Source organism: Miscanthus floridulus, unplaced genomic scaffold (genome assembly GCF_019320115.1).
Source record: "Miscanthus floridulus cultivar M001 unplaced genomic scaffold, ASM1932011v1 os_1012, whole genome shotgun sequence".
NCBI classification, from domain to species: Eukaryota; Viridiplantae; Streptophyta; class Magnoliopsida; order Poales; family Poaceae; genus Miscanthus; species Miscanthus floridulus.
The window spans coordinates 10,484-24,694 of record NW_027097466.1 but is presented as its reverse complement, the minus strand read 5'-3'; the positions used below and the strand labels follow the sequence as shown (position 1 = coordinate 24,694).

The following is a 14,211-nucleotide window of genomic DNA, read 5'->3' as shown; positions in this document are numbered from 1 at the left end:
AACTAGACGGTGGAGGTGGAGGACCAAGGAAGAGGAAGCGCCCAACAGAGTAGATAGCAGAGGAGGGCCAATAGCAAGACTAGAAGCCGCACCGTTTCAAATGAACAACAACGACGACGCGAGCATCTCCACGATGAAGGAGGTCTTCACCGATCACCATAGCCGCAACTTCAACCATCGGTAAATTGGCGTTCATGAGGATGAGGTGGGATCAGGGTCGCTGTCGTGCTTGAACGCGGCGTGGGAGCAGGAGCGGTGGCTATGGCGGTCCCCGCTTGTGGAGGCACAGCAGGAGCTCCAGAAGCAATGGGTGCGAGAACAGCCGCGGGGCTGGGAAGTGGTGGGAGTGTGTCGCCCTTGCAAAACCCCTCATCCATGTGTAGGCAAATCCCAAACCCTCTCATCCATGTGTAGTCAAATCCCACACACTTTTGTTTTCTGTTGTAGCAGAAGAAAAAGAGGTTTTATATTTTATGAAAAAATTAAATGTTGGAGAGATTAAATGTCGATGAAAACGTTGACGAAGTAATATGGATGCGTGGTGCACTACTTAAAGGCCACTTACAAAGAGTTTGTACACCTAACGGGTATATACCATGACAAGTTTACGATCACTAGTACATTAATTTTTTATTTATTTTTTAGCAATATTTTATTTATTTTATTACCACTCAAAAAATATACTCGATTATACGAATCTTACATTTTTTTTACCAAAAAAAATCTTCGATTATACGGCCCAACTTTGAAGCGAAGAAAACCCATCTCTTCTGGAGGTCAAGTGGTCAACCCACCCAGACGGAACTTTACACAAGCCGCGTTAATATTCCCGTCACCAGCCCCACACACGCGCTCCCCTCCACCGTCCGCCGCGCCCACCTCCTCACCGGCGGCCACCGCCACCGTCCCACCTCCCTCCGGCACCCGGGCGCTCCTCACCCTCCCCTTCTCCGCGCGATGGCGACTCGCGGCGGCGGTAGCCAGTCCTACGGCTTCCCGATCTACTGCGCCGCCTGGCTCCCGCTCGCCCACATCCTCAAGCCCGACCCTCCCGCCGCCGAGGCGGACGCGGATGCCTCCTCCTCCTCCCCCTCCTCTCCCTCGCCTCCGATGGCTGTGCTCGGGGGCGGCGGCGTGGAGGGCCGGAGCGGCGTGCCGAACAAGATCGTGGTGGCGGCCCTCGCCGCAGGGGAAGAGGCCGCGCCGGCCGCCCTGTCCCCCGAGACGGTGAGCGACCCGTCCTCCCAGATCCCGCTCCGATCTAGGGTGCGGCTGAGTGTCCCGTGCTGATTTGGCGTTCCGTGGTGGTGGGCAGGTGGTTGAGGTGAAGACCCGAGAGGAGGTTGCCGTACAGAATGGCCGTCCACCCGCGCGGCGATGGCGTGTTCTGCGCTTTCCCCAACGGCTGCAGGTATGCGCCCTCGCCCCATCGCCCCCTCGGCCCCTCGGATCATATCCTTTGAGTTTGTACCCTGCATTGCGTTTGCTCCTGTAGCCTGGCTAATGTTTTTTTGAAACAAAGTAGCCTGGCTAATGTATTGGTTGGTATTGAATTCTGATCTGCATAAATGATCCGAATGTGATACATTTGTGCCCTCCATTGTCTAGTCTAGATAACCACCTAATGGGTGGTATTCAATATAGACTACTCCATCCGGGAAAATAACATGTAATGTCGAATCTTGCTAGTAACAAGTGACATGGCCTGAAGTTGAAGGTATTTGCAATCTTGCTAGTAACAAGTGACATAGCCTGAAGTGAAGGTATTTGCAAATTGCCTTGTATATAGCCCAAGCCATTTTATTCAAGAAGATAGCTTATATACTGTTGAATCTTGCTAGTAAAAGGTGGTATTATGGGCGTGCTTGATTATTTCCTGTTTCCTTAGTAATTAAATCCCTTACCATCTAATTTTTGCGGTCTAACATGGAGCATATTTGGGCTTTCTTAGTTGTTATCAGTATAGATGTGTTTGTGGTTCAGAAAGTATCAGCTACAAAATGTACCTTATATGCTTCGCCATAATCTTATATTCTAGAAAGGATAATTCTGTCTTGTTTCGTATTCCTGTGAACAGTAAATAAATAATTAAACTTGGTTGAAAAGTTTGCTTTTTCATAATTTTAACTACGAAAACACTCATGTAGGTTGTATCGATGGGAATCACAGGAAGGAGAGGGACCACAGAAGCTGGCTTTGGAGCCAGACCGGGAAGCTTTAGCGGAGCTCAAAGATGTTGGTTTGCAGTTGTCGGTATCCTTCAGTGGAGAAGGTTCAATACTTGCCATCGGTGGTGAGGTAAGTTAATATGGTGTACTTTTTTCCATTTTTTTTTGTAATTATTGTTGGTAGGTTTAGTTAGCATCTTTTTATTTTCCTTTCCTATTTGACTTTGTCCCAAGGGAAAACTATAGGCGCTTCGAGTACCTAGATTGGAATGCATTCTAAGTTTCCAACTTTCAACTTTATTTGTTCTTCTGAGTCTGACATCATAAATGGAAAAAAATGCCTAGAAAGATATGTTAGCTTGGTAATTTCTAGGTGTACTAAAATTAATATCCTTCATGGCATCATGCAGAAAAAATGTATACTGCATAGTATGGTCATCATAAGCAACATTTTTTAGTACCGATTAATGTAGCCAAACAATTAGCTCGTTTTGGCAACTTATTAATCATTTGGTACAAGTACAATAGTATGTATGGGGGATTCTGATAGTGAGTTGAGGTATCTGAAGAGGTGGGTGTATATTGTTAATTTTAGGCAAAGAGATTCTTGTTTCGTGGTCAACATGGTACAAAAATCTTTGGCTAGAAAGTACAGCCAGTGCAGTTCTGAATGAAATTGTTTCAGTTTATGTCTGTAACGTATGGAGATACCAAATAACATTAAGTAGTTCTTGAGATGCACTTTTTATGATACGTCCTTGTTTTATTCATGTTTGCGCCATCAGCATAATCAATGTTTTTAAGGCGTCGCTTTGGCGTCGCCTAATCGGCAAGGCGCTACAGGCGGGACGACTTGGCGGACGACTCGCCTCAGATTGGTATGGCGTCCGCCTTACTACCATGGCGTCCGGAAGTCGTCGATTTGGTGTCCGATTCGTCGAAATCGAGCAAGGCGGGCGCCATACGGGGATTCCACACCATGGCGTAAGGCGGTGCGCAGGAGAAACAGAGCGCGCCGGAGGGAGAGAGAGCGGGCGCGCAGGAGATTCACCAGCAGGAGAGCGGGAGGGGAACCAGAAGCCGCAGCTCGCCCGTGCGGACGCGTTCTCCCGCACCGACGGGAGAAGTTGCTGCCCGCCTGCCGCCGAGCCGTGCGGCCGCCTGTGCGGGCTGCGGCCATGTTCCCCCAATCGGCGCTGACCTGCAACATCTTGCCTCCTCTGTTCCTCCATCGAGCTGCAGCGTCCAAAGCCCTTCTGTTCCTCCGTCTATCAAGCAAGAAGAGCAGCACATCTGGAGGAGAGAGGGGAAGCAAGAGACAAAGAGGGGCGGAGGCGGAGCGGTAGTTGGAGAACGAGAGAGAGAGAGAGGTGCTGGAGAGAGAGGATTGGGAGTTCGAAAGATGGAGCAGGAAGGTCAAAGGTGAGGGGTATATGGGCTGCCTGGTGGGCTGGGCCAGACTACTTGCTCCTTCTCCTTTCTTTTTCCTTTTTCCTTTTTGTTTTTCTTCATTATCTACCACTCTAAGCTGCTCTTTTAAGATTCCCTTAAGATGTTAAGGCGTCGCCTCGCCTCACGCCTTAGTCGCTTAAGCGTAAGGCGGTAGTCAGTCGCCACGCCTCGCCTTACTACCTTGAAAACATTGAGCATAATTTGTCGTTAAAAGCAAAGATATGCTTATCAGTTTCGATAAGTTTTATCTATTAATAGTTGTTTCCTACTGGCAGAACAGTCTTTGAGCACTGATATTTAATCTTGCTTTTACATTATAACAAGGCAAATCTGGTTTGCCTCCATTTAAGTAGATTACTTATCAGTATGGTCTTGCATTTGTGCTTTGAGGTTTTTGTCATGGTTCATATGTGATTTTCTTGTTTCTCTTGGAGCTTCTGTTTTGGTATTGAAATCTTATGGTTATTGACATGTTCGTTTCTTTCTATTCTGTTGTAGGATGGGCATCTAAGAGTCTTCAAGTGGCCTGCCATGGCATCTGTTCTCACAGAAACTGATACTAAAACATCAATTAAGGATCTTACCATCAGGTGAATAAATGACCATTAAACTCTCTTCCCACTTGAATATTGGTTGTGCGATACTGATGGGCTCCTCTGCTTTGGTCCATGCTTTCAGTTCCGACGATAAGTTTCTTGCTGTGAATAGGAGCAGTGGCCCATGTAGAGTGTGGGATTTGCAGTCATCTGAAGTTGTAGCTAGTCTGCCAAGAGAAGCAGTGAGTTCCTTTCTTGGACGAAATGCATTATTTTAATGATTTCGTGTCTTGTTTCAAGAGAGTTTTGATCTGTACATTTCCAGGGGGAAATATTTGGATTCTGCAGATTCTGTAATAAGACTGACAACAGTCACGTCCTATTTATAACAGCGATGCAAGGTGGCATTAAGATGAACTTGACCTAGTTACAAATTGAATTAGGCAACAAGCTTAAGGTCGTACAATACCTGAATAATATTGCTTTTTAGGTGATTATGGAAAAATAGTATCTTGGAATACTACCTCATGGACGAGAATCGGATCAAAGAAAATAACTCGTGAGGCAATTTCAGCTTTTGCTGTGTCACCCAATGGTGCTCTTCTTGCGATGTGAGATTGGAAAGATCCCCTTGGTTTTATTTATTAATCATCTTGTGGAGATACTATTGATGTATTTTCTTGAGAATTTTATTTGTCTGCCTTTTGTTTATAGTGGAACGATCGAAGGAAGCATCATCATAGTTGGCTCAAAAGACATGAGGAGTTGAGGACCCTTGTAACAGTTAAAAAGGCTCATCTTGGTATTGTTACTACACTGGCCTTCTCTCAGGATTCAAGGTTAGTATCTTTAACTTCGAGTTGATGAATCTAAACAAAAAATGAAATTTCTCATTGTAGTTGATTTACATCATTTCAGAACATTGCTGTCAACTTCCTTTGACTCTACTGCAAGGGTGACATATGTTGGGTCCCCAAAGAGCAATGGTATGTTGCATCTTTAATTCATAGATTTGTTTTTTCCAGCCACTCCCTGCAAGCCCTATACTAAAAAAATGGATGGTTGTGTCCTGACAGGAACAAGCGTATGGCCCATGCCACTAGTTATTATTCTTGCAATTTTGGTGTACTACTGTATGCAGCACAAAGAAGACATTTTGGCAATGTTGCCGCGTTGAGATAGATTTCTGTTCAGCCCTGACTGATCTACTCTACTGGACATATTAGTAGTATTGCTTCAGAGATTGAACAAGTTTTGGACTTAGGTCAACTTCATTATTTTTCTCAAGGACAACAACAAAAGGCATTGAGCCCTGTCATGTTTGTAGTAAAAAGGGTCATGTACTCCTGTTGTCAAAGTTTTGTAAGTTGATGGTCGCAAGTGATAGTCATCTGTAACAATGTTTCTTCATGCTGCACTTATGAATTGTAAGGAGATTGTCTCAAGAGTCCAATATGGAGAGTTCAGAAACAATTTATTTTTTTATGCAAAAACAATTCATTAGGTAAGCGCATTAAATATGTACAAAAAATATTTGAAATGCACATAGCTTCTGGGTGCTTATATACATGTGATGACCAATCTTTTGTTTGGATGACAAAAGGGTGTTGTGAGTTGTGACACTATGATCTACACCTCTCTGTGCTGGAATCAAGGAGCAGTTTGCCGGTTTTTCTTGTTCTATGATATGTTTGCTGAACTCAAAGGTGTCACCGTTGTCACTATCCCTAAGTCTAATACTACGCGTGTGCCCAGCAGTGCAGTGCACTACGGTCAGACGATACTCCTGAATGATCTTCTGACGCGGTGAGACCAAAAGGTTGCTTCAAGAACGGACATCTCAAAAGGGTCTGATGTGCGGTGTGCATGACCTTATCCTGAATCAACCTAAAAGAATCGTGAGGTACACCTAAAAGAATTTACAAGAAAAAATTTGTCACTTCTGCACCCCGATGCCAAAAGTTGAAGGTGATTGCTATGTTTCTTACTCCATCCTAGAAGCTTCACGCCTTCACCCACAGCCAGCAGCACAGGCGCACTGCAGCATCCACATCTCATTTGATGACCAACAACGACCTACAACAACCGTCCGGTCCAAATAATTGATGCACACTACTGGCTGCCTTGAGAGGCGACTGGGAAGAACTGCCAACCCTGCCTACTTTAACCTCACACCATTAGCATTGCAAACAGAAGCATCATTTTTAATGAGGTGTTACCCTGACAGAGACATGGCAAGGCAGGTGAGATGGCTTGTCCGATGGAACTTCTCGTCCAGAATCCTGACCTCGGCAGGCAAATTTAACAAGGCCTTCAGGTGCAATGCAATCCTTGGGTTTACTTTCGGTGAATAGGGTTGGGATTTGGGAATTGGGATAGCATCCAATTCATTCTGTATTGGGATGGGAACAGAACAAATTGCCTAGTTGGCATCATCCACAAGTAATTCATCTCCTTTAAAGTTTATCTGGGTGATGCCTGCAATCTGCACCTGAATCTCAACAAGATTGAGACTGATGTTTGGTCCTTATTCCTGCAGGCAGCAGCAGCTTAAAGATCATAGACATACGAGAATTAAAGGTCATGGTGGGTCATGATGGATACAGAGAAACTAGAGATCAGTGGGCCAAATTTGAGCAACATATGCTTTCAGTTCACCCATATCTTTCAGAAATTCTGTACCCAGGACGAACAGGAGTGATCTTTTATATGTTACACATGTATGCGTACTTACTTTCTCTGATTTCGCACACAACTTCTTTTGTCAAGAATTCTTATTTACAATTTCTGACGCTCCGCAGTATATGCACAAACTCACGAGTTATTTACTTGTGATTTTACACGAAACATGGAAAGATGATATTTTTACCTTCCCATGTGCCACACAAAACTTTGCAAACCAACACCAACCTTCAACTCCCAAAGCTGCAACTTTTATCCAATCACCTCATCGTCGGCGTCAACCAGTTCACTGCGACGTCTCGTCAGCGCTGACGCCTGCGGCGACCGAGGGCCCCGACCTTGGCGGCAAGCGCTGGCAGCTCCCGGCGCCAAACGAGACCGACCGCTCGACCCCGATTCCGGCCATCTCCAGCGCGTCCGAGAACTTGAGAAGCCGGCTGATCTTGCCGAGCCCCGTCATGTCCTCCTCGCGGCCGCTGCTCGACGCCGGCGCCCGCATCGAGACGTCCGGCCACGCCCGCCGCGGCAGCGCCACCATGGACGCGGCCCTCCTGACGGCGCGGTCCGGCACGCCGCCGCCGCGCGCGGTCTCCTCTGTCGCCTGAACGCCACCGACGGCGCCAACAAGATTCCTCTCCTGCCGGGCCCCCGGCGTGGCGGCGGGCGCGCCCGGCGCGGCGCTAGGATTGTTGGCGGAGGCGGCGAGGGCGACCTGGACGGGCGCGCGGCAGAGCGGGCAGTTGACGTGGGCGCGGAGCCAGGTGTCGATGCACCCGCGGTGGAACGCGTGGCCGCACCGCGGCAGCAGGCGCAGCGTCTCGCCGTCCCGGAACTCCGCGAGGCACACCGCGCAGCTGCCGTCGTCCCCGTCCCCGTCGTCGCCGTTGGTGCCCCCTCCGCCACCGCCCCGGCGCTGCTTGGCGTCGTACACCACCGCGGCGATGGCCGCGATGTCGCGCTCGTCGAGGCCCTTGGTCCGTATGTACCACACGTGGTGCACGCCGCCGCCGCCGCCGGCCTCCTCCTCCCCCACCTCCTGCGCCACCGCGCCAGCCAGCACCTGGTGGCCCCCTCCTCCCTCCTCGCCGTGGTGAGCCAGCGCCAGCGCCGCGTCCCGCGCCCGCCGCCGCCTGCGCCGCTGCGCCACGAGGCGGTGGATGAGCAGCACGAGCAGGAGGACCGCGGAGACGGCGAGGAGCGACGCCGAGAGCGCGATGAGCGGGGTGGGGAGCCGGCTCGAGCGCAGGTGCAAGGTGGTCCCGCGCGACGACGGCGGGGGCGACGGCTGGCAGTGCGGTAAGTAAGCGCATGCGCCGGAGCAGGTGTCGGCGCAGAAGAGGTCCGCCGGCGGGGACGTGGTGGCGACGACGACGGCGGGGTCCCCGTCCCCGTCCCGCTCAGGCAACGGCCCCGCCGGCTTGGGCTTCGGCGGCTCCGGCACCTTCGGCGGCTTTGGCTCTGGCTCTGGCCGCGGCAGCGGCTTCTCCTCCTCCGGCGGCGGCGCCATGGGTTCGCCTTGACGCGCTTCAATGGCTCAACCGTGTGAGACGCGGTGTGTGTGGTTGCACTGCTCAGCTCGGCCTTGCCTAGTCTTCAATGTGAATGTGTTGTTATTAGCGTGCTGATGATGTGGTAGAAGGGTGACCTGTGAAAAGTGGCAGTGGTTTTTAGTGTAGTGTAGTATATATTTCTCATGATTCGATGGAAATTTGTGTTTGTAAAAAGAACTGATTTTAACGGAGATTGTGACACTGCTGGACTATGCATGTTCGTGCTAGATGTATATGAAAATAATCAAACAACGATTTTTTTTCCAGAGTTCAACTTTCACACAATTATATATGACCATATATATACAATCTGGGAAACACTTACACGTAACAAGGCATAATAAAGTTATTTCTCGCATTAATCATATAATTTACAATATGTCTAATTCCTTAAACATATCTTGGAGATCTTCATGGCCATTTCATGCAAACTTCATCCTAAATAATCAAAGATGCCGTACCAAGCTTCTTAAAGTAGATATAGCTTCTTAAAGTAACTCTATAATTCACTGTTGATAAATGAAAGAAAAATTGTATTTAATCTTTTTTTAAATTAAATAGTAGATATAGTCGTAAATATAAGTGTGCAACCGTGATGGATATTTATCTGGTTGTTCCTCGGTTTCTCTCTCCCATCCTGTTTTTCTTTCTTCAGATGATTTTCAGGTATTAGAAAGCTAACTAATGAAAATTATTGGACAAAAGAAAGAAAAGCATTTCTTCTTGACATAGGTCCCGTTCGGCTTACCCATATTCGACTTGTTCGGCTTATTTTTTCAGCCGGAACAGTATTTTTCTCTCACAACAATTCAACCAGAACAGTGTTTTTCAACCAGTTTCAGTCAAGATTCAGACCAGCGAATGGGGCCATAATCAACTGATTTATCAAGTAAGTTTTAAGTACTCCATCTATTTTAAATTATAAGTCGTTCCAGTTTTTCTAGATACATACTTTCTCCATTCCAAATTATAAGTCGCTTTGACTTTTTTTTGTTCATCTATTTTACTATGTATCTAGATATATTATTATATCTAGATGCATAACAAAATGGATGTACCAAAAAAATCAAAACGACTTATAATTTAGAATGGAGAAAGTAGTTTTTACTATGTATATAGACATAATGTATATTTAGGTACATAGCAAAAGCTATATATCTAAAAGTTAGAACAAAATTAATTGTCTCTGGCTTGCGTGTTCTATTTCATAATGGCCTTTTATTTTCATAATCACGTGTCAAGTCGGTTCGTTTATTTTGTAAACTCGGTCGGGGTATGTAGTGTATTACTTTTATAATACAATGGTCTAACTCCTCTCTTTGTAACACAGTGATCTAACTCCTTTCTTGCAAGTGTTTTATCTGAATGTTGCATATGTTTTACAGATATATTACAAGTGTTTGTCCTGATGTTACATCTGTTTTTATACATAAGTTGTATTTATGTGTTTTATGTTGTTAGGAGAGTAAGACTGCATTGTCAGTGATGGTGGCACCGCACAGCCACCAGCGAATGGGTCGCGACGAGCTGGGGGCCAGTGGACGGGCCGGGCGGATGACGTGCCGGTGTCCAGCGGACGGGGCAGGGCGAATGGCCTGGAATCGAGGTGGATAGGGCAGGTTGCGCTTGCGAGGCGAGTAGTCCGAAATCGCGGGTGCTGTGATGGAACGACGTGCGCGTGCAGGGCTGGAAAAAAAATCAGCGGAAGGAAGAAGGCTGCGCAGACGTGTGGACGCGTGCATCCGTCAGGACTTCCTGACGCCTGCACTACCGGCATGGACGGCTAATGGCAGACAAATGAAGGTTCGTTTGTAGTTTTTCCCGTGCATTTGTAATAATTCATCTGATCGTTCTCAGGTACTCTATATACGAAGATGCTGTTAACCAAAGCCGTGTGAGCCCGTGACCACCCCCTCTTTCCTGTTTTTGACTAGACTCTCTTGCATTTGTCAACCGTGGTATACTCCATATTTTTACAGAGAGACAACGAAAACAGTAATGGTACAGTGTTTTGTTTTACAACAAAAACAGCCACGGTGGCAGGCTTATCAGCTGTAAATATCATCAGCCGTACAGTCAAACAGACTCCCATACAAGTTACAGCCACTGATAAAACAACAGTAATAACAGCGGTAGGATAGGTAATCTTTGATCGAGTCGAGTGGGCTGGTGAGCAACGAGTTGCGACACTGACTGATGTGGGCATGTGGCTGTAGATTACTGTGAGGTTTAAATTTAAAGGATTCATTGGGAAGGACGTAGACAGGCGTGATGCTGAAATTTGACTTATACTGATGCTTATGCTGAAATATTATAAAAAAAAACACTGTTCTATACTTAAAAAGTAGCTCTGAATAAATTCAAGCGAACAACGCGGAAGCAAATAGTACCGACAGCAGTAGATAGATAAATATGGTTTGGTGTTGGGTGGCTGTTGCCATTACACAACAGCAAGCAATAGCATATATATCCTTGCCGTGCAGGTGCAGCCGAGCCACGGAGTAGCTCCCAGCTGAATTTGCACTCGGACCCTTACATATTCACGTTTTTGGACTCGTAAGCCTTCCGATAGTGTCGTGTATACGCGCACTGTAGTACGTCCATTTTCTTGGACCGTTGCCGCAGTCTACGTACGAGTCTATGTGTACGCATACATGATAGTACATACGTGCCGTATTTGGAGGCGCCACATGCCGTTGCGGAAAAATAATTTAACCGGTGTCGATTTCCGTAGCGGATCTAAAACTAAGATCAGAGTCTATGTAACGGTCAAAATCAAATCGAACAACCTAGAAAGTAAACAGTCATGTCGTGTGGTCACCGGCAGTGACCGCATACGGCGCAAGCGTACGTACCGCGACGATCGCCACCGTTGGCCACGCCACGTACGTCCCCGTGTATGCGGAGGCTCGGAGTCGCAATATCATCACCTCCCGAGCACCTTTCTGAAAAAACATCCGGCCTCGAGGAGTAATCGGTGGTCAACGCAGTTGGTTGGGAGGAAAGGAAAGCAGCAGCAGGCGAGCGGCCGGGCCCCGCACGAGTATGAAAATTTTACAAGTCTCTCTCCTATGCCGTCTATTGTAAATGTCGTAAGGACTGTCGGTCGGTATTGTCCAAACAAACTGTGTAATCTTTTAATCTATAAATAAACCGATTTCTATATTTTAAAAATAAGTATTTTTTTTGAGGTTAACAACTTTGTACAAAATAATGGTACGCATCTATGACAAAAACTGACTTAGGAGAACTTGAGTGAGTATTATATTGGCACATAATTCGTTGAACCACGAGGACTGAGGGCCTTCATTTGTCCTCCAAAGTGTTTCAACGACGCCATACGAGAATAGAAGAGGAAAATTTCTGTTTCAAAAAACTGTTTGTACATAATATGATAATAATATATATACTCCTACTGAAAGTCTGAAACCATATTGACTTTTGATAAAAAGAAGAATAGTACTACCTTGTGGGGATTGGGGAATGGAGACGTACTTGGTGGGGCTGCAAATGTATCGTCACTTCACTACTGATGTGGGCCGTTTTCGGGAGAATGAGGAATACTGATGTGGGCCGGCTCTAGGTGGAATGGTAAGGTAAACGAAGGAGGATAATAAGGAAAGCCCAAAAATAATACTGTTGTGGGCCGGATTCAGGTGCAATGGTAACGAAAGCCCAAAGTATATAATATGACATTTGGGCTGGACAAAAAGTTTTCAATTCGCAAAAACGAAAAAAGCTAGTTGGAGATGCGGGGTATCGATCCCGTACCTCTCGCATGCTAAGCGAGCGCTCTACCATCTGAGCTACATCCCCATTTGTAATATTCTGGCAAATAGATTTCTTCAAATCCATGTGCTACCGGATCTCTAAGTGACGTCCCTGTTCCCGTGGGCAGCCGTCAATCCAGCACCAAAAAACAAATCGCAAGTGCAGTCGGCTCCTGGAGCTGCACACGTGGTGGCCGGCGGCGCGTTCCTGCACATGTGCGTGGAGCTCTTCTACGCCAGCCCGCTCCGCGTCGTCCTCACCGGCGGCGGCCCACCTCGGCGGCCTCGAGCACGCCGGCATGCTCCTCATGTTCTTCCTCTTCGGCGCGCTGAGCCTGGTGTTGGCGAGCGCATTCACGGCGGAGTTCGTCCCTGCTCTTCCTGTCTTCCACTTCCACTCCACCACGCACACAGGGCAGCTGGAGGGCTACTACCACGCCCTCCCTCCTCCTCGTCCTCCTCGCGCTCTGCATCGCCGCCATCGTCGCCGGCCGGCGCGCTCCTGCCCTGCCTCCCCGCGGACCTCGGCGCCGGCCGGCGTCCTCATCGCCGTCCAGCGCCTGTGGTTCTACCAGACCGCGCTGGCGCTGTACGGGCCAATGCTCCCCACGGGCTGCGCGTCGAGTGTCGCGGCGGCGGCGCCGCGGCGCAGGAGCGCGCCGAGCAGCTGGCGGACTTCCAGCTGTTCGGGATCGTGTTCCTCGCGTTCGTGTACGTGCTCGGGTGCTTCGCCGTCGCCGCGGCAAGGTATGGGAATAACCTGGAGACCTCCGGTGTCCTTACTGGACCTTCGCTTGGGCTTGGAGCTTCGAGAACAGCCACACCTTCATGAGCTGAGGTTAATAACCTTTGTTGGGCTAGAATTTTGAGGCCCGTGGCACCTTCGTGTGGGTCATTTGGACCTCTGCCTGATTTGTGCTTCGTGTGCCCAAGGAGATTGGGCCGGCTGGATGGAGCTTTGCTAGGCCTAGCTCGACAGAAATTCATAGGCTGTTGTCATTTCACACAGACCAGACCTTCCCGAGAACGCGAGATGTGGCGGCGACCCTAGCGGAGCATAGGGGCTACGGCAGACTTCGTCGACGGCTGCGGCGGCGAAGGAGATCCGACGCCAGGCATCCTCCACTGATCTTCCCTTGTCTCTATCCTGTTCGGGCTGACCCAGGGGCTGCTTTACGCATCTTCCCGGCCTTGGCAGGAGGGGATCTAGGGTCTGGTGGTGGTGGTTGGACCGGTGAACCATGGCGGATGAATCAGGCAAATGGAAAGCGAGGAGAAGAGAGCTTGACGTCGGCAAGCTATCGCAGGAGCTTACGCTTAGCGATGCTGAGCGGGATCGTGGATTGTGGTGTTGGCATGTGATGGCGACGACGCCGTCCAGAGGTTTGAGTGTTATGGATGGGATTTTGTTCGTGATCCGAGCGTTCTGTTTGGGAGATTGGAAGCGCATAATGGAAGACGGGGCGGGCTCCCTCGAGGATTGCCGCCATCCCCAATGAGTTGTCTAAGTTGGAACTGTCGCGGCCTCGGCAACGCCGCGACAGTGAAAGAGCTTCACGAGCTGGCGAGGCGTTTTGCCCCATCAATGCTTAAGCCTGTTCGCTTGCTCGTAAACGATCGTAAATTTCCAGTCGGGAACAGTGTTTTTCTCTCACACCAAACCAGCCAGCAGTAAATAATCCACGATACGATACGGCTTCCCGAACAGGCTGTTTACTGCACAAGACGCGGGTGGAGAATTTGAAAAACACTCTGGATTTGGATCATGTTTTTGCTGTAAGCAGTACGGCCGTAGCGGCGAACTAGGTATCTTTTGAAATAATAATATGCGAGTGGAACTGTTACCATACTCACAATATCACATTTAGGTTTGGAGCTAAATAGAAGTGAGAGAGAGAGAGAGGGAGATAATAAGCTAGCTAGGATTTCAATATGTAAGGGAAAACCACCTCTTTACATAGCCCAATGGGCTCTATTTATACAAGAGGGCGACTATCCTACTCCCAAGCTTCCATTACTTTACAAATTACAGACAAGTACGAGCATCTCTAAG

At 48.2% G+C, this 14,211-nt stretch overlaps 1 protein-coding gene and 2 pseudogenes across 1 annotated transcript; 2 read left to right on the top strand and 1 right to left on the bottom strand.

Moving 5' to 3' along the window:
* The first annotated feature begins 804 nt into the window (after positions 1-804).
* LOC136533615 (SEC12-like protein 2) lies at positions 805-5,700 on the top strand (annotated as a pseudogene).
* A 1,259-nt stretch (positions 5,701-6,959) lies between these two features.
* On the bottom strand, positions 6,960-8,520 carry LOC136533614 (E3 ubiquitin-protein ligase EL5-like). Its single transcript, XM_066526164.1, has one exon. The coding sequence runs from the start codon at positions 8,343-8,345 to the stop codon at positions 7,125-7,127; it is 1,221 nt and encodes a 406-aa protein (XP_066382261.1). The 5' UTR covers positions 8,346-8,520; the 3' UTR covers positions 6,960-7,124.
* A 3,529-nt stretch (positions 8,521-12,049) lies between these two features.
* Positions 12,050-12,990, top strand: LOC136533613 (uncharacterized; annotated as a pseudogene).
* Positions 12,991-14,211: the final 1,221 nt, after the last annotated feature.